The sequence below is a fragment of the Erpetoichthys calabaricus genome, chromosome 1, assembly GCF_900747795.2.
Source record: "Erpetoichthys calabaricus chromosome 1, fErpCal1.3, whole genome shotgun sequence".
Classification (NCBI taxonomy): domain Eukaryota; kingdom Metazoa; phylum Chordata; class Cladistia; order Polypteriformes; family Polypteridae; genus Erpetoichthys; species Erpetoichthys calabaricus.
Genome location: NC_041394.2, coordinates 212,931,980 through 212,952,302, shown reverse-complemented (window position 1 = coordinate 212,952,302; position 20,323 = coordinate 212,931,980). Strand labels below are relative to the sequence as shown.

The window sequence follows — 20,323 nt, the reverse complement described above, 5'->3', positions numbered from 1 at the left end:
TTGTCATTCACTTAACTTCCCTGAAGAAACAACTGGCAATACAAGTAATGAATTTACACGTTGTTGTCAAAAGGGTCAGATTAGACTGCCTCCTTTACATTCATATCCTGAATATCTACAGAAGCTTCTAACTAACGATGTACCTGAAAGAACAAACTTTATGAACTGCATTAGATCCTACAATAGTTCATTTGCTTTTGCATCTACCGGAGTAAATATCAGGCCACCAAAAGGCAATGGCCCATACTGCTTTCGCATATGTGGACAAATATTGCATCGCATTGGAACAGTGCGCCCTGAAACAAATCAACAACGCAAGTATGCACAAATCTACACACAAAGCCCCATTTCTAAATAAACCGTCCGTATTAAACATACGTCATCTCAACACGTTCACACTATGCAGCATAGGTGGATCTCATTACAATAAGGCACTATTAACCGTTCAACCGCAGAAAAGGCTCCATATTAACAGTGAGTGCGATCCTCCTTATTACTTATCCATATTTATCACGCTCAAGAACAAACAAGTTATAAATTCACGATCACGGGTACAAAACGATACGGCTCAGATAACGGGACCAAACACAATTCACACTATGCAGCATAGGTGGATCTCATTACAATGAGGCACTATTAACTGTTCAACCGCAGAAAAGGCTCCATATTAACAGTGAGTGCGATCCTCCTTATTACTTATCCATATTTCTAACGCTGAAGAACAAACAATTCATGAATTCACGATCACGGGTACAAAACGATACGGCTCGAGTAACGGGACCAAACACACGAACCCGCATGAAAAAAAACAATATACGTCGGCTCCAACGCGCTTCTCAAACTCTGGAAGAAAAAATGTCTCGGCTCCAAAAACGCAAAGCTCAACTGACACAGTTACAGAAACAAACCCAAATGGACAGACACACTGAACGTGGACGCATGCAGCGCGCGTCTCACAGTACTGCATCGAAACAGGCACGGCTTCAAAACGAAACACCTCCCGTCTCAGACATACAGAAACGGCAGCGAGGGGACAAAATAAACAAACACAGACGTCTACACCGCGCATCTCAAATGCCAGAAATCAAGCAGGCAAGGCTCCAAAAAGAGAAAGCTCAACTGACCGACATACAAAAACGGGCAAGGCTCAATACAAACAATGCACGCCGTAAACTACAACGGGCTTCTCACACCTCACAGGCAAATCGATTACAGCTCCAAAACAACACGTCCCAAATACTGGACATACAACGACGCGCCTCTCAAACGGCACAAGCAAAACATACACGTCACGGATACATATCCTACAGAAGCTTCTAACTGACGATGTACCTGAAAGTGAAATCTTTATGAACTGCATTAGATCCTACAAATCGATATCCACTATGAACATTAACAGTGGCACAGCACATGACATCCGTCTTGCAGAACTGTTCATTATTGATGAATGTACAATGGCATCCACTCACTTACTCAACACCATTCATAAACTTCTACAAACGTTTATGAATAATAATCTTCCCTTTGGAGGAAAGGTACTTTTATTACGAGGAGATTTTAGACAGTGCTTAGCTATTGTTCCACATTCCATGCGCTCAGCTATTGTTCAGTGCACCTTAAAATACGCAGACAATTGGCATTGCTTTCAAAAGATACAGTTAGTACAAAACATGCGATGTCCACATCCAGATCATAACAATTGGTTATTACAACTGGGAGATGGTACACTCACCAATACAGATAGACTTCACCCAGATATTATTACAATTCCTCAAGCCTTTATCTGCGCCGACTTAGTTACAGACAGATTTGGAACAGCAATCTCATTAGACCAAATGCCCCTTTTAACACAACGCACTATATTATGTCCAAAAAATATTAATGTGGAAAACATAAATACCCAAGTCATTGCATTACTTCCTGGAGAGAGACAACTCTTTCTAAGCTCTGACAAACTTGACTCTGATCACGACAATAACCATCTTCATTGACCTTACAAGTTCTAACCTGGAATTACCTTTTACACTTAAACGGCGTGTACAAAGACATTTTCCAATAAACCTTTACACTGTGCCACACACTTTATTGTTTGCTTTCTATTTGCATCATCTACACCTTCACACTATTCTATATCTCATTCATACATCACGCTCTCTCTCATTCCCAACACCAGGGGTTGGTCGAGCGAAGCAAGCAGGGGGCGGAGCCCCCTAGTATATAACTATAACTATATATACAAAAGATATGTACAAAGCTGCCAAAATCACAACTGCTCTTCCAATAGCTCAGCAGTGCTTAATCCTACCTCGCCTTTAGGTCCACTGACGACCCCTGCTGGCAGGCAACTCCTGCCACCCCATCTACCCCAGGCACCACTGCTACACAGGAACATCATAATGATCACTTCTGTGGTGTAAATATATTTGTTGAGTCAACAGTCATTCTAATAACGGTTCAGTGATTTGAATTAAATACGCACGTCATTATTTAGCTGGTTTGTCTGCATTTACCTACTTGATCAAGGGCGTCTTTGTTTCCCAGTTTCTACGAAATGTTGTGTACAGATGGCGCAGAGTTGCCATAAATATTTTAACTTTTATAAATCCCAATTGTGTAGGTTTTTCAATGCATCTTCAGTCCCAAGTTTGATGCTTATAAAGGGTTCAAGCTCTTTGGAAAACATCCTGCGGGACCTGTCCCCATGGCAGTGCAGCCAAAAGTCTTAAATGACTACTGCTTGATGGATCTGACCACACACAATATGAAGACCTAGGAAATGCTAATATTGTCTCACTTGCAATCCCTGGTCAGAACAGCAATGGACCCTCTGTAGTTCGCCTATCAGGACCACAAGGTATGAACGATGCAGTTATCTATCTACTAAAATAAAAGCCTACTCCCGTCTGGGGAAACAGGGTAGCATGGTGGGGATATTGTGTTTTTCACTTCTCTAGGGCATCCAGCACCACACAGACCTAACTACAGGGTGAGAAGTGCTGGTCTATAAGGGTTGATTCTACCACTGTGTCGTGGATAACGGACTACCTAACTTTCAGACAACACTGTGTGAGGCTTAAGATCTGTGTATCTGAAATGGTCATGAGCAGCACAGGAGTTCCACATACTGTTCTGGTTCCCTTGCTGTTTACCCTGTACCACTGGACTTTAGATACAATGCCAAATCACATCTACAGATATTTTTGGACAACACTGCCAAAATTAGATATATAAGCAGTGGGCAGAAGAATGAATACATGACACTATGGAGGACTGTGTTTAATGGTGCTAATTGAACCACCAGCGCCTCAACATCAGTAAGACAAAAGGAAGGTCAAACCTACTCTGCCCCTATTTCTCATTGATGGTGGAGATGTGGAGGCAGTGACGGCACACAAATACCTCAGGATGCATCTGAATGACAGGATTGAGTGGAGTACCAACACAGAGACTATATACAGGAAGGGTCAAGTCTATTTACGGTGCAGGCTGAGGTCATTTGGTGTATGAAGGTGACCCTACAAGTTTTCTATCAGTCTGTAGTGCCCAGCATATTCTTCTATGCTGTAGTGTCCTGGGGAAATGGCCACTGCCCACATATTAAACAAAGTGATCAAAAAGGCTAGCTCAATCTTAGGAGTCAGATTGGACTCACTGCAGGAAGTTGTACAATAGAGGTCACTCGGGAAGCTACTAACTATTCTGGTCAATGACTCTCAACCTGCACCCATATATTTGAGGTTTTGGCTAAACAGGGAAGCACCTTCAGTAACAGAATGACAACTGTATTGCTCCAAGAAGTGCTATTTAAAATAATTTCTACCATCAGCCTGTATAATGAGTCACCCCTAAGAAAGGAGGTATTGTTCTCTGTCTGTTAAACAGAAATGAACAGGTCATGCAGACGTCTTAACACACAATGATACTATGCGTAATATACTGCGACACTGACTGACATTCTCTATTGTAAAGTTATAACTTATGTTTAACTCTAATCACTTCACACTTAGTAAATACTATACTTTGTTAATTTCTCTATAGATAATTCATGATATATGCATAATTGTACCTTGATAGCAAACCTAAGAGTAGTATAATATTGTTTTACATAAATATGTGCATTTTTCGTCTTCTGCTATAATCCTGAAAATTTCTTTCAGGATTAATAAAATTTCTATCAAACGTTAAAAGTTATTCTATACAAAGCAGAGTTTTGATCATAGTCATGTACAAGTATGGGGAAGGGTGTAAAACCATTTCAAAAGATTCTGAATGTTCCACGTAGAGAGCAGTCCAAATTTTACAATAAAAACACAATCACAGATACACACACACACAATTGCCATGCTGTCTAGATTTGATCACTCTAAACTTTTTTTCCCCCAAAATAAATACAGAACTTCAAAAGAGAAGCTACTGCAAGACCAAATGTGACTATGAATGAGTTACATAAATCAGTAGTAAAAACAACCAGCTAGATCCCACATTGAGCATAGTGGTGGTAACATCATAATAAGAGGATGTTCCCCACAGCAGGAATGTTAAAATTGTCAATGATGACGGAAAGAAATACAGTACACAAAGCAGAGAAATAATGAATAAAACCCTGCAGTGCTACTGGAAAGAAACATGCAGAAAGAAGCTAATGCTTCAACATGACAATAATCCAAAAAGCACTGCATTGCCGCACTTAGTGGCTTAAAATGAATAAAATAAATGTCATTCATTACCCAGGCCAAATTCTTGACTTTAAATACATCTGAAATCTGCGACAAAACATCACAACAGCTGCTCAAAGTTTTCTAAATAGCTTGAAACGGCTATAGCAATTTTCTAAGCAGAAACAGACCACTTTCCTCATCATAATTAGAGCAGTCCAAAACAAGAATACTGGTAGTTATAGCAGTCAATGGTGGTTGAATAAGTACTGACCCTGGGTGTGACTATATACATGGTCATTTTGTATGTTAGTATTTTAACACTTTTCCCTTGTTTAGTACTCTGTGCAACTCAAATAAGTACTCCATCCATTTTTGAAGCTGCTTACTCCAGTTTTAGTGTTTCAGAGCACTGGTATCTATCCATGTATCAGGTAGCACAAGACAGGATACCACTAAAGAAAAATACATAAATTTACAATCTAGTATAGTCCAATAATTGGCTGCGATACTCTTAAACAACAAGAAACAAAGTTATGCGGACTGCCTATTTTTCAGACTACTACAGGATAGATGAGTAACATTTAAGCCAAAGTGGCTTCATTTTAGATGTCAACAGCGGTTACAAAATAGCAATCATCAGCTTTGCTTTGGTATAATTTGATGTGCACTACTTAGAAATCAACTCAATAAAAATCACAAAGCCCTATATGTAGTGAAATTTAAGCAAAGCATTCATAGAACTAGGAAAACTTTTCATGTTCAGAAATTGGTAAGGATTTTACTTTCAGAACTTTTTTGCACCAAACTCCAAGTATCACAAACATAAAAACCATATTGGTTAAATTAATAACATTCTATCCATTCACGTTCTGCCATTATTCTGGATCCTGGTGTGGAAGCTGAAGTCTAAGCAATGTTGCCCAGAGATACCCTTTTCCCCACCATCTCCTCCAGTGGAAATTGAGGCATCCCCAGGCCAGATAAGAGAAAATCTCTCCAGCATGTACTGGGTCTGCTCAGAGGTCTCCTTCTGGTTGGACATGCCTCAAACACATCCCAGGGAGCCATCCTAATCAGATACTCCATCCACCTCAGCTGGTCCCTTACGATATGGAGGAACAATGGCTCTACTTTAAACTCCTGTCGAATGCCTGCAGTCCTCATCCTATCTCCAAGGCTGAATCCAGATACCATATAAAGGAAACTCATTTCTGCCGCTTGTATCTATCTAGTTCTTTCAGTCATCACCCACAGCTTGTGACACCAGAGGAGAGGGTAGAAACGTAAATCGAGAGATTTGCCTTTTGGCCCAGCTCCCTCTTTACCACAATTCACTAGTACAACATCACAGCTGCTCAATCTACTGTTCACTTCTTTCCTCATTCATGAACAAGATCCCAAGATACTTAAACTGCACTGCTTGAGGAAGCACTTCATCTGCAACCCAGAAAGGGCACTCCACCATTTTTTGGAAAAAATTATCAGGTAAAATACATACAATATCATGGAATCCCCATGTATGCATGCATATAGATGATCAAGCAAGGCTAGCAAAAGGCAAGATGCTGGAAACTATGCTTTCATTGAAACTTCCCTGCATGTTGGACAAATTGTGAAATAAGGGAACTATTCTCCATTTATAACTGAGAGTTGAACATTTTTCCTTATCACCACATGCAGTTCTGTCCTGCTTTTTTCATAGATGATGACTGATCCAATCCTGATGTTTTAGTTTTTGTCGTATGGAGTAAAATCAAGGCAAAAGTATCATTATTTAAAGTAGTGGGTAATCTTTCAGCACCATTCTTTAGAAATCTGGCCAAAGAAAAACTAAAAGCAACTTTTCTGGATATGGCAAAATTAAGCAAACAAAGATTTCAAACCCTTGGAGATACTTGACATATACACACACATACATTCATACATATAGTGCTCAAAGAAATTAAAGGGGCACTTTTTAATCAGAGTATAGCATCAAGTCAATGAAACTTCTGGGATATTGATCTGGTCAGTTCAGCAGCAGAGGGGGTTGTTAATCAGTTTCAGCTGCTTTAGTGTTAATTAAATTAACAACAGGTACACTAGAGGAGCAACAATGAGATGACCCCAAAAACAGGAATGGTTTAACAAGAGGAGGTCACTGACATTTGTTCCTCCTCATCTTTTCTGACTGTTTTTTCACTAGTTTTGCATTTGGCTGTGGTCTGTGTCACTACTGGTGGCATAAGGCGATACCTGGACCCTACAGACGTTGCATAGGTAGTCCAACTCCTCCAGGAAGGTACATAGATACATGCCATTGCCAGAAGGTTTGCTGTGTCTCCCAGCACAATCTCAAGGGCATGGAGGAGATTCCAGGAGAGAAGCAGTTACTCTAGGACACAGGCATCGAACTCCAGTCCTGGAAGGCCGCAGTGGCTGCAGGTTTTCATTCCAACCATCTTCTTCATTAGGGACCAGTTTGTGTTGCTAATTAACTTCTTTTGCCTTAATTTTAATTAACTTGACTCTGGTTCCTTAGTTGTCTCTTATTCCTTAATGAGCAGCCAAACAATGAGACACAAAACAAGCCACCATATGACCAGCTCACCTGTGCCCATTACACAATATCTGGAAATAAAGAAAGGTGAAGGTCTCACTAAGGTTGATCTGCTTAGGTCACCAAAACATCTTGACTCTGTTCTTAGGAAAAACAGAAAAATTGACAGTTTTGGAAATGTCTGCTGTGGCAGAACGAGAGCAGCAACAAGCCATGGAATTAATAATGAGTTTAATTAACAGCAAGAATCAGCTTTTCATTAAGAGATTGGTTGGAATGAAATTGGCTGGAGTTTCAAATTCCAGTTTAGCTGGTCATCTGTTGGCTCGTTTCACATTTCATTTCTGTTTGGCTGTCATTTAATGAAGGAAAGAAACAGTTCAAAAGGACTGAATCCTTAAAAACAGGGCTATGAAAATGAAGGGAAAGGGAGTTAATTAGCAGCAAAAACAGGTCACTGATTAGGAAAAGGGTTAGAATGAAAACCTGCAGCCACTGCGGCCCTCCAGGCCTGGAGTTCGACACCCCTGCTCTAGGAGAGCTAGACAAAGCTGTAGAAGGTCCTTAACCCATCATCAGGACCAGTACCTGCTCCTTTGAGCAAGGAGGAACAGGATGAGCACTGCCAGAACCCTACAAAATGACCTCCAGCAGGCCACTGGTGTGAATGTCACTAACCAAACAATCAGAAACAGGCTTCATGAGGGTGGCCTGAGGGTCTGACGTCCTCTAGTGGGCCCTGTGCTCACTGCATGGCACCGTGGAGCTCGACTGGCATTTGCCATAGAATACCAGAATTGGCATGTCCACTACTGGCGCCCTATGCTTTTCATGGATGCAAGCAGATTCACCCTGAGCACATGTGACAGATATGAAAGGGTCTGACCTTATGCTGGTGCAGTGGGTCCAAGGTTCCTTCTGGTGCATGACAATACCCGGCCTCATGAGGCGAGAGTATGAAGGCAGTTCCTGGAGGATGAAGGAATTAATACCATTGACTGGCCCCCACGCTCACCTGACCTAAATCCAGTAGAACACCTCTGGGACATTGTTTTGGTCGATATGATGCCACCAGGTTGCACCTCAGACTGTCCAGCTCAGTGATGCCCTGGTCCAGATCTGGGAGGAGATCCCCCAGGACACCATCCGTCTTCTCATTAGGAGCATGCCCAGACGCTGTCAGGCATGCATACAAGCACATGGGGGTCTTACAAACTACTGAGTACGATTTTGTGTTGCTGCAATGAAATTTCAGCAAAATGGACTAGCCTGTCGCATCATTTTTTCACTTTGATTTTTGATTCAGCCCTCTGTAGGTTGATAAGTTTCACTTCCATCAAACGATGTGACATCCTTTCGTTCCTAACACTTTACCCAGTCCAAATCAGTATAGATATCCAGCATGACTTTTTTCCCCATTGACATCTGATGTGTTTTCAAAGTGCTCAATTAATTTCTTGAGCAGTTTATATAAATATTACATACTGTCACGCATGTGCATCTGTGGTTCTCCTTGCTGGATCATTCGAGGTAGATGGTAACCCACTGGGGCGAGAGGGGGGGTGCAGTCGCTGTGTCTCCTTTTTTACCTGCAGCTCTCAGAAGCTTCCCAATGAGGGAAATTAGCTTCACCTCTTCTGGTTCTCCCGTTTTAAAAAGCCGAGGCTGCCACCACGGAGTTGTCTTTTTGATTCCGGTTCCAGATGAGTAAGAGCTCTACGGAAGAACTCCATTTGTTGCTATGTCTAAAGTTGAAAAAGTTGAAAAGCTGAATTGATTTTCTGTTTGTACCCTGCACGGTTATGTTAGTTATTACCAGAAAGCACTTGTTTAAGTTTATAGAAGAAAATCAGGGAATTAAAACGGGACTACCCAGTTGTTCCAAATATTCTTCATTTGTTCCGCTTTTTGTTTGGATCTGTGTTTGGCCAGTACAAAACACACACATACATACACACACCTCACACACACATAAAAATAATGTAAAAACATATCCTCTAATGCATCATTGTGACAGTTATTTAAAATCCAGACTTGAAAGTTGTGTAATGCAACCAAAAAAAAAAAAATAACCTGTAAAGATAGTTTTTTTAAGGATCTGTTGTAGTATACTACATACATAAGCTCTAATAAATACTGTTTAAGAAAAAAAAGAAGAAATTACATTAATATTCAAATTATCTATTGTAACAAGCCAAAAATATGTCATCTTCTATAGGAATAGCCGTTCTACTAGACAATTCTAGAACCCTTCCCCCCCAATCAGGAAATGAGCCTAATGAAGACCACAGCAATGTGGACCAAGGAGAAGTCAAAATGAGGTTGGGATAAATCAGATTAGAAAATGTATATCCAAGATTAACAAACATAAGTTGTTTTTTTTCCTCTCCAAGTAATGAAAAGCACATCTCGCCATAAAAACACTACCTAGTTTTGAAAGCCCTTTTAGACAAGGCCAAAAAGTAGGGCACCTCTGAAAGGGCTACAGATTACAGTGGCCAGTACAGCTTGTCACCTGTTGACTACCTCTAACTCTGCTGCATATTTTATGAAGCCACTTCCTACTGCCAACATACTGATGAGTACTCCTCCCGATGTCATTTCCACACATGCAATACAAATAATTAATGAGTCAATTATATCCTGGTCATCTGAAAATGGCTGCCTGATGCAAGGGAGTAACACGTGAGTGATGTGAAACTCCAGCACCTGTAATAAGCTATTAATTGACAGTGCAAATAAGTTTATAGATGCAGTAAAATGTTTTCCAGTTACTGACATAAAAAAAAACCAATTATGACTGGCACAAATTCATTATAAATTATAATACAGTTACCATACATACAGTTTACATACATACAGTACACACATAGAATTGTGTCATGGCAGTGCTTCTCAGTAGCACTGCATAGAAATGTCATTAAGTGTAAAGGAAAAATGGAATGTGTCAAGCATGGGCAAAAACTACAGAAGAGTTTCATGAATTAGCTTAATGACTCAACAAACTGATCTTTCAATAATCAATAAACAAAATGTCTTCAGCAACAACAGTGTAGTTTATGAATGTTAAAATGATTGTCACTATGTAGCTCTGCCAAAGTTTTGATCTGAATCCTGCTAAGAACCTGTGGAAAAATTGATACTGCTCTCCACAAATGAACTTCTGAAAACTATGTAGATCTTAATCCCTTCCACCAAACGCAGCAGGCAAAAAAATCATACCAATACGGCTTGTAAAGTGACAGACTTGCAAATCTACTTGCTACTTAATTCTCTTTGCAAACTTAAGACTCTTGTGTGCATACTGGCATATTCTTGTTTTTCCTGTACTCTTTGTTTTTGCTAACATTTTACTGAAAAAATTCTCACTGTAGTCCTACAAGTCTTCAGTTTGCATACAAACTTTGAAAGCTGTATGTATGCAACGTTAGATACATAAAGGTGGCAGGATAATCTTGAAACAGTCTGGATATCCTTATATTCAACAAGTCTCAGTGAACAAATTTATATTTGAACCACTAATCTTAGAATAATTATCCAGATTTATATCTCACACCATGGATTAAGAGCAATAAATACATTTAAAAAATTGGTGTATACTGCACAAATTACCAGTATACAAAACAACACAGCTTTCATATAAATTACTACAATAGGACTACTAAAAGTGGTGGCTCAACCTCCACTTCTGACTCGCGCTTCAAACCTGGGGAAATCGTTATTTACCTGCCCCCAAGTTGCAAACATACTTGTAAAATAAAGTACTACAGGTCTGTAAAAAGGCGGAATACTGCACAAATTAATACGTCTTAATCCACGAAATGTCACGAATTGGCCAAAAACATTCCAACACTTGCGTAATACAAATTATTGATATGGGCAAGACATGGAGAATGGTCCTCGTGTGCATTTGTCACATCAGCTCAGTAATACGCCTGTTGCTGCACCACTAAAAGACTAGTATGCAGGTGATGGAGACACAAGGGCATCACTACTTATTTTTTGCTTTATAGAAAAATACATTCCGATACAAATTTCAACCGTGTGTTAAGAAAGACGTCTCGTGGTTACTGCAGACGCTAAACACATGTCCTCTTCTCCCGGTCCCGAAGAAAGAGAGTGGCTGCTTGCCGCCCGCTTCCAGAGGTGCCGCATCCCTATCTTCCCAGCGGTAGTAGCCACTGACGCGTAACGCCACGGGCGGCGCACTGCGGTCCTCGTCCCATCGTCGCTCACATCATCATCTGACATATTTAAATCTTTAATCTATAGCCTGACGGAGTAAACGTGTGCCCCCTCCCAAACCCCGTGTAGTGGCAATAACCAGCTAACGGCAATCCTAGCAAATTTCTACAATTCACAATTGCGGCGGAAGGTTTCACCACGTACACACCACTGACAATGGGTAACATGCGGGAAGCTGAAAAGAAGCGTACCTTTTTAACCGTTCTTGGGGCCTCAGTAACCGTACCATCAGGGCTGATGAATGCCTCTCCGCCGTTGTGCTGCGGGTCCGTACGTTTCATCGCAGAAGCCTGCGGCATCTTCATGAGATTGGGGCTTGGGGTCGGCAGTGTGGGATCCACGGCTGCTGCTACATTGGAAATCACGGGTGTAGTAGGGGACACGACAGGCTCACATTTAACCACCGGCTTCTCTTCCACCTTCGGTATTAGTGGGGCCACAGCGGGTATATCCTTGCCGCCAATGTCTTTCAGTTCGACCTCGGCCATTTTCGAAGCTACAACCTGAACCGACATTGCTGCGGTTTCTCAAAGTCCCCCTCGCAACGCAGATACAAAAGCGGATACGAGCAATAGGTGGGCGGGGCAAAATCGAGTGTAGCTTCATGGGAAACATAGTCTTTAACATCGGGTAGTTGTTGCATTGAACGTCTCCATTCCGTAAGCGTTTCCTTTTTGGAGTACAAAAAACCGTTTTTATATTAAGAGGTGCTAGTTTTGATTTTACAGTAAGCACGAATATTTATATATTTTGCATTAAAGCATAACGTTTATATTTGATGTTCACCGTGAACTACAACTCGTTAGATAATATAACCACCACCTAATTGTTATTGCCGGAGGATTGTGGGACATCAAGTCCTTTTTTAAATACAGTACTGTACTTGCTCGCTGCTTTGACTCACTTTACACACGTCAGACATCACGCAGGGGGTGGTCCGGCAAGGCGGAGAAACGCCTTCGGCCAGGTGCCGTGGAAAGTGGAGGCGGCTTTTCAGAGTATACATGTAATTAGGGATGTGTGGGATGGAGTGTCGCTGGCAAACGCCGTCCTAAAGTCATTCTTCAGAAAGTACACAATGTTATTTTCTTCTAGTCTTATATAAAGTCATTAAGGCATAAACACAAACGTAGGTGAATATAACTTTTACCATATACGTAATTACCTGAAGTTTTGCTTAAAGAATAAACAAATCTATTTTAGATCCAAAACAATCATTACTCTATCGTGCAGTCGGTGTTTGTTCCGCTCTGACGTTGTCAAAGGCCAGTTTTCATTTGGAGCATGACTAAAATTAAAGAAAGAAAACATCAAACTCACAGGCAAGAATTTGCATGGCTAAAACTGTAGCGTCAGATACCTTAGACTTTGTATTCTCATCGACTTACCCTTTGGATAACATCAGCGTCAATACACTTTAAAGTAGGTGTTTGCAGAGAAGCTAGGTTCTAAAGATAATGCAGCTCATTCTATAGACTATTGAATGCAAATCAAGGGACACGAGGCTAAGTATCCAAAATGTACTGGTAACCCTATGCAAGTTTTTGAAGTACTGTGTGTAAATCAGGCTATTGTAATGTTACAATTTGTACACAGGGGCCAAGGCAATATTTGATTTACTATCACCAAGCTGGGGTTGACTCTCACAGCACTTCACATGCTGTCACTAAGTTCCGGTATCTACAATCAGAATGTGTGATTTCAGGGGAAAGAGATTAAGTACTGCACCTGTTGCTGAAGATTTTAGTATTTTCTCTACTTCCTCAAATTCTTAGTGTCAAACATAAGCCAGTTCCGTGCATATTTACGTTAGTTTTTGTAAAAACAGTTCTCTCCATATACTGCCTTGTCTGTTTTGTAATAAATTCTTTTTCTCTGCTTATTTGTTATCAAATCTATACAAACCCATGTCACAATCGGCTTTCATTAACTTCTATCTCCTGTTAGCTGGTAATGTTCTTTCTATGTCTGCATCACAAATAGTATTTGGCATTCATTTTAGACAAAAGGACATCCATATAAGAGATGAACAAGGTTCAATTTCACTGCTTAACCCTACATGAACATCAGCAACTACAGATTATGGTTTCCAAGAATGTCACTCTTGCATATTGGCATACACAGATCAGCCAGGTTAGGTCGGGGAGCATATACTGGAACAGCACATTGCCACACCCACCACACGAAGAAACGGCTCAGGATCCTGGTTGGCAACCCCCCCAGGCAGATACATGGTCCAGTCCCAACCTCCAGAAATGACCCTCTATCTGCCGCAGCCAGGTGTTACATGGGCATCCCCTTGGCCTGGTCCAGCCATTCGAGTCCTCAACAATGAGGATCCTATGAGAATCACACCACATGGCCGTAGTGCCACAACTGACTCTCCCTCATAATGCAAGTAATGCGCCTCATTTGGTATTTCATGAGCAATCACTCATTCGACACAAAGTCAAACCAGTGGTACTTAAGGATTCTCTGAAGATACACAGTAGCAAAGGAGTCCAGTCTTGGTGTCAGGTCACTGGATAGCACCCATGTCTCCCAACCATATAGCAAGACAGGAAGCACCAGGACTCTAAAGACTTGGAACTTCATCCTTTTGCATAGATATTGGGAGCGCCACACACCCCTTTCCAGCGACCTCATGACCCCCCAATGCTCTCCCAATCCGTCTACCGACTTCACAGGAAGAGGCACCATAGACATGAATGTCACTGCTGAGAAGTAAACATCTCAACAAGGTTGACACTCTCTCCGCAGACAGAAACACTGCTGATGGCTGTGCCAAGGAGGTCATTGAAGGCCAGGATGTTGGTTTTTATCCAGAACTTTCGCAAGCCCAGGCACTCAGACTCCTCGCCCAGGCTCTTGAGAGCCCCAACCTGAACCTCCATTGCATCCGCCACGATCACAGCTGCGTCGGTCAATTAAAGATCAGTAAATCTTTCTTTGCCAACAGATACCCCACAGCCGCTGGACCCCACAACCTTGCCCAACACCCAGTTCATGCAAACATTGAACAGAGTAGGAGCAAGAACACACCCCTGCCGAAACCCAGGTTCAACTGGGAAAAACGCTGAGGTTCTGCCTCTGCACAGCACTCACAGTACCAGTGTATAGGCTGACTACAATATCCTTCAACCATAAGGGGATCCCGCAAAGTCTCAGGACGTCCCACAGGGCAGTTCAATCAACGGAGTTGAATGCTTTACGAAAATCAACAAAGGCTGCAAGGAAAATTTGCCGATATTTGCATCTGTGCTCCATGAGAACCCTCAGTGTTAGGATGCGGTCGTTGGTAGACTTCTTAGGCGTAAAACCAGACTGCTCCCGTCACTGGTAGGTGAGCAAGTGATCTCGGATCCTATTGAGGATGACCTAGCATGGACCTTACCTGGCACCGAGAGCAGCATCATCCCCCTGTAGTTGCCGCAATCCAGACAATCACCCTTCCCTTTCCAGACAGGGATACAAAGTCCAGTTTTCCAGTCAGTTGGGATGATGCCAGTCTCCCAAATGGAAGTGAAGATAGCTTGTGATGCCAGTTCACCCCGGATACCACTGATCCCTGCAGCCTTCCCTACCCTCAGCTTGTTCACCACCTGTGCAATCTCAAGATGATTGGGTGGTTCACAACTAATTGGATGATCAGGCTCAAGAACTGTGGACCCAGAGATATCCAATGTCCCAGCTGGAAGATCAGCTTTAAACAGCTGCTCAAAGTAGCCAGCCCAGCGGGTCACAGATTAGCCACATTAAAATCACATGTCCAATATGGTGTAGGTCTCACTTTTGCCACCAAAACAGCTCTGCCCCATTGAGGCATTGACTTCAAATGACCTCTGAAGATGTCCTTTTGTATCTGGCAGCAAGTTGTCAGCAGCAAAACTGGACAGCAAAAGCATGTTTCTTTGTACATTTCTCTTGAATTTCTTCTGTAGCTTGTACGTTATTTACACAATCAACATGTCCCTTGTGTTATTGCAGCCTACTGTTGCACCACACTTAATCTTCATACAACTAAATTCACTGGACATATAATGGCAGTTCAGTTGCACAGTGACATATCATGCATCAGTTTCACTTTTCACAGCAACATCTGATGACCAATTCACATCATCACCACTATTGCTCGATTCAAATTTCAGTTTGTTCTAAAACTGCTTTTACGTCTTTTAATCCTTCATAATTCATTCCCTGTAGCCCTGGAATCGGCCTAGTTGCTCTTCTATGGAACTTTTCTAGCACTGCTATGTCCTTTCTTGTAGTCTGGAGCCCAAAACTGCACACAGTACTCCAGATGAGGCCTAACCAGTGTGTTATAAAGCCTGTGTATAACCTCCTTTGACTTGTACTCTATGCATCGTGCTATATAACCTAACATTCTTTTAGCCTTCTTAATGGCTTCTGAATAGTGTCTGGCAGTTGATACCGTTATGTCCACTACATCTTCTAAATCCTTATCATAAGGCATATTTTCGATTATCAGATCTCTCATTGTGCATTCAAACCTAACATTTTTACTTCCTGCATGTAAATACTTTACATTTACTGACATTTAATTTCACCTGCCACAAATCTGCCCCAGCCTGTATGTTGTCCCAAGTCCCTCTGTAACAAATCACTGGATTCCAGATTATCTGACAATCCACCTATTTTGGTATCATCTACAAACTTACCCAGCTTGTTACTTATATTACTTGTTACTTCTATTCCTATCCAACTCATTTATATGCAAAACATGACAAGAACAGGAGTTTTACTGAACAGTCAGTATGAGTTCAGAAGAGAGAGGCCATGTTTTACTAACATGCAGGAATTATGTGAGAAAGGTTGGGAGCATGCACTGATTACACCCACCACACGACGAACCACCCCGATTTAAGATCCGCGTGCAGCTATGGAGTGCCAATCCTGCCACCAACCCCCAAGTTTTCCCTGCAAATTGGTGGATTAATGCCATACCCAGGACGGAGCAACTGCAGGTTAAGGGCCTTGCTCAAAGGGCCAACGGAGCAGAGTCACTTTTGGCATTTTACAGGATTCGAACCGACAACCGGTGCAAATCTCTAGCCTCAGAGCCACCACTCCACCATTATATCAGGGAGCAACAAAAGTGTATGATTAAAGAAAGAAAAGAGAAGGTGCATGGAACATTATCAGAATTAGCTGATGTTAAGACTAGTGTTCCACCGGGGTCATTGCTAGGGCCGTTGATCTTAATAGTAACCACAACAAAAAAGAAAATGCAAGAAGTAAAAGAGGTGCACAAGAACATCCCAAAAAAAGATGGTGATCCAAAATCAGCAAATAGTACTACTAATGTTATTTCCTTTGCAGCTCTTATTAAACTTGGGACCTGGTCAGCAATGGGAAGCCATTTTTCTGTGTTGCCACGATATATGGTGAAGTGACTAGAAGGGGTGGTGCTTGCTCCAGATGTCATACCTGGGCAGGACGGCTCTCATTCAGTGTCTAATCTGTGGGGGGAAAAAAGGAGAGGATACCGTTAGCAACAGTGCCCCCTCTCACCCCTGTCGTTTTGGAGATGATCTGACACAGACATCCAGCCATCACAATCTTGCCCTTGTCAAAGTTTCTGTGATCCTTGCTCATTTTTCTGGCATACAACACATCACGTTCAAGAACTGACTGTTCGGTTGCTACCTAATATATTCCACCCCTTGACAGGTGCCACTGTAATGATATAAACAAGGTTCTTCATTTCACCTGTCAGTGGCTTTAATGTTACAAGTGATCTGTGTATATCAGCTCCATCACTTCAACCTAGGTTTACTAGATTTAGGGAAGAACAACGGTCTTGTGCCAGTGAACAGAGAAGACAGTAGTTAGAATACATGTTTGATAATGTGAGATGAGCAGTTTGAAGCTAAACATGTGATGTATAGCAAAAGCCTTCAGTGCTAAAGAGCTTGACCTCAAATTAAAGGGCACTGATCCAATCTTCAGTATTCATACTACTGCTATCTTATATGTTTTACTTTCCAGCAAAGTTCATACATCTGTAGAAGTGATGACTTGTAATGCTTTAGTCAGAAGCTTTTCAAATCATTTAACTTCCAGTATTCAATTAATTCAATACCATTACCAGCAATGGGGAAAAACATCTTTTTTCCAGCTAAGAACATATTTTAAACCCTTTTCCTACCTTACAGTGCCACTGTTGCTTTTTAATTGTTTTTAACAAATGATCAATCTGAGTTTCAATTAAATGTTTAAGATTTTATTGTAGATGAGCAAAAGGTCTAATATGACATGTTCATCCTTTATATCAGCAAATGCTATATTTCGATTAGGGTGTGGTGAAAAATTATGTACTTTTTATATATTAAATCCAGTTTTATACATATGCATACTCATATATTACTGTTATAGAAAAAAGGATTTAGTTTAGTATCACTTAAAATATAGCAAAGGTCTGACCATATGACAAATGCAAGTCATTTTCATTTTCTGACTTTCCAAATAACTCAAACATTCTATAGGATGATTAAGAACTCTCTGGACTGTTGTTTCTTATCTATGTTTCTAAGCATTGCTTAGAGTGGCCCAAGTAGAACAATCTATGAACAGATCTATTGATTTAAAATATTTTCATTCAATGTATCTATTCATACATCCATTACACTTGAGCCACTCTGACTTAACCCAACTGTAACTCCTGCCCATAGAATGTCAGTATGATTAAAAACCTTTTGAATCAACAGTGATAGACACAGAATCAGACTATAAAATAATTCTGTCATAGTTATGGAAATTATCAATTAACACACTGTAGTATGCATTGGAGGTAAAAGGTGGCCATTTACCTGGGATCAGCCAGTCTCTTATTGTTTGTTTCAATAGCTATTTGCTATTTACTCCAGTGAGGCAGTCAACCAGAGGATTTTATTTTCCTCTTCTCAAATGCCAGTTAACCACAACTTCTGCTCACTTACTTTTCATACTAATTATATTTGTTCTCTTTGCTAAATTGATATCTTCAAGTTCAATCTTTTAATTAGCTGGTTACTATATATTTAAATAATGCATGTAATGCAGCATATTTGTTAGCACAGTATCATATATTTCTACCAATATGTTATTTTTGAAAATATGACTCAGTCTACAAAGAAAATGTTTATTTAAAGAGACACTGATTACCCAGTAATGAATTGGTGCAGTCATTTACTCAGAACATAAATATAGCAGCAAGTCGTATTTATTCTACATGATTGTGTTCATCTCACGTTGCAGTATTCTTTAGACCCTTGACTAAAAAGGCTTTCCAGGATGTCTATGCTCATGGCATTTGCTTTGCTAACACCATCATTCTGTCACCATGAATTTATTCATAGATCACAGTCTTTTATTCATCAATGTATATGCAATACCATAGAAATTCTTAGATTTGGTCCTGGAGGGCCACAGTGGTTGCAAGTTTTTTTTTTTTTTCCCTGTTCTAACTCAAGTGCTCAATTAGAAGCCAACCCTTTCTGATAGCAGGACTTACTTATTTTTATAGTTTGTTTTACTTTAATTCTGCTATGCTGGGTCATTTTTGTACATTACTGAGACTCCATTCTTCATTTTATCTTCCACTTCTTTCCAAATATTTCATGAAGAATATACGCAAGTTAAACAGCACGAAGGTCTGTGGTGAATTGCTGGTTCTTTTATCATTAACATCTAATTTTCAACTGGTAATTGGTGTTTAAGAAAATAAGAAGTACTAAAAAAACAGTTTAAGAATAAAAGCAACAACTAAGTGCCAGGGATTGCAGCAAGCTATTTGACTAAAATGAAGCACAAAAGCTTTGCTTGTGCCATAACTGCTTCAGCAGCATAAATTGGCTTTACAGTAATACATTAAAACTAGAACAAAAACTTGCAACCACTGCAGCCATCCATGGCTGAACTTGAATACCTCTGCGTTAGGATGTGTGTGCGTGATCTTGGAACATAGATTTAAAATGCAATATTTCTCTAACAACAAAGCATGACATAGTTAATTCTGTCGTTGCCACTGCTCCTTCAAAACTCCAAAACATCCGTATACTGAGGCACCATTTGTTATCATTGCAGCTTGCATACCCTGTGGTGAATAATGTTAATTTTCATTAGGATATTAGAAAAATTCTGATGAGAGCAGGCCATTCAATCCAACAAGGTATTTAGTCTTATCCATCCGATTCCTCTAAAATTAACATCAAGTCAAGTTTTGAAGGCTCCCATCGTCTTACTCTCCACCACACTATTTGTGCAGAAGTTTTGCTTAACTTGTCCCTGTATTTTTTCTGAACTCATTTTAAATTACCAGACTGGATCCACTATACTAATTCCTTTTATTAGTTAATGAGAGGAACCATGTCAGCTTTTAATCTCTATCGTCTTAAACTGAATAGGTTTAACTCTTTTAATCTTTCCTCATGGAATCAACCTAGCCACTCTTTTTTAGTGCGGTTAGGTCTTTTGTGTAGCCTGTAAACCACAAATGTATACAGTACTCCAGATGAGGCTGCACTACTGTGTTGTAAAGCTTAACCATAACCTCCTTTGACTTATGAGGCACTAGTCCACCACAGAGCAACCCGAGTCAAGCAGACATGGTCACAGGGCCAGTTTACAGTCCAATAAATCTAACCTGTGGGTATTTGGGATGAAACCACAATAGCCTGTGAACCCACATAGCAGCTGAGAGAACACTAAAAACGCAGACAGCACCTGGATGAAGATTCACAGGTAGACTCCCAGAGGTCTATATTTTACATTTTATTGCTTATAAATATAGCTGTAGGCACCTTAACAACCATTCCCTCCTAGGATTCACAACAGTGCACTCCGCAGAACATTAAAATAAGCAACTAGTCAGCTGAGTTGT

The 20,323-nt window shown here is 40.7% G+C and overlaps 1 protein-coding gene across 2 annotated transcripts in view; it reads right to left on the bottom strand.

Annotated features, from left to right (window-relative positions):
- Positions 1–12,143, bottom strand: part of ahcyl2b (adenosylhomocysteinase like 2b) — a 211,758-nt gene extending 199,615 nt beyond the window's left edge. The window contains exon 1 of one of the 2 annotated variants that reach the window (XM_028811358.2): positions 11,634–12,143. In XM_028811358.2, coding sequence (XP_028667191.1) covers positions 11,634–11,957 — 324 coding nt within the window. In that variant the 5' untranslated portion in view covers positions 11,958–12,143. The remainder of the gene's footprint in view (positions 1–11,633) is intronic. The other variant, XM_028811348.2, reaches the window with a different exon arrangement.
- Between the last annotated feature and the right edge of the window lie 8,180 nt (positions 12,144–20,323).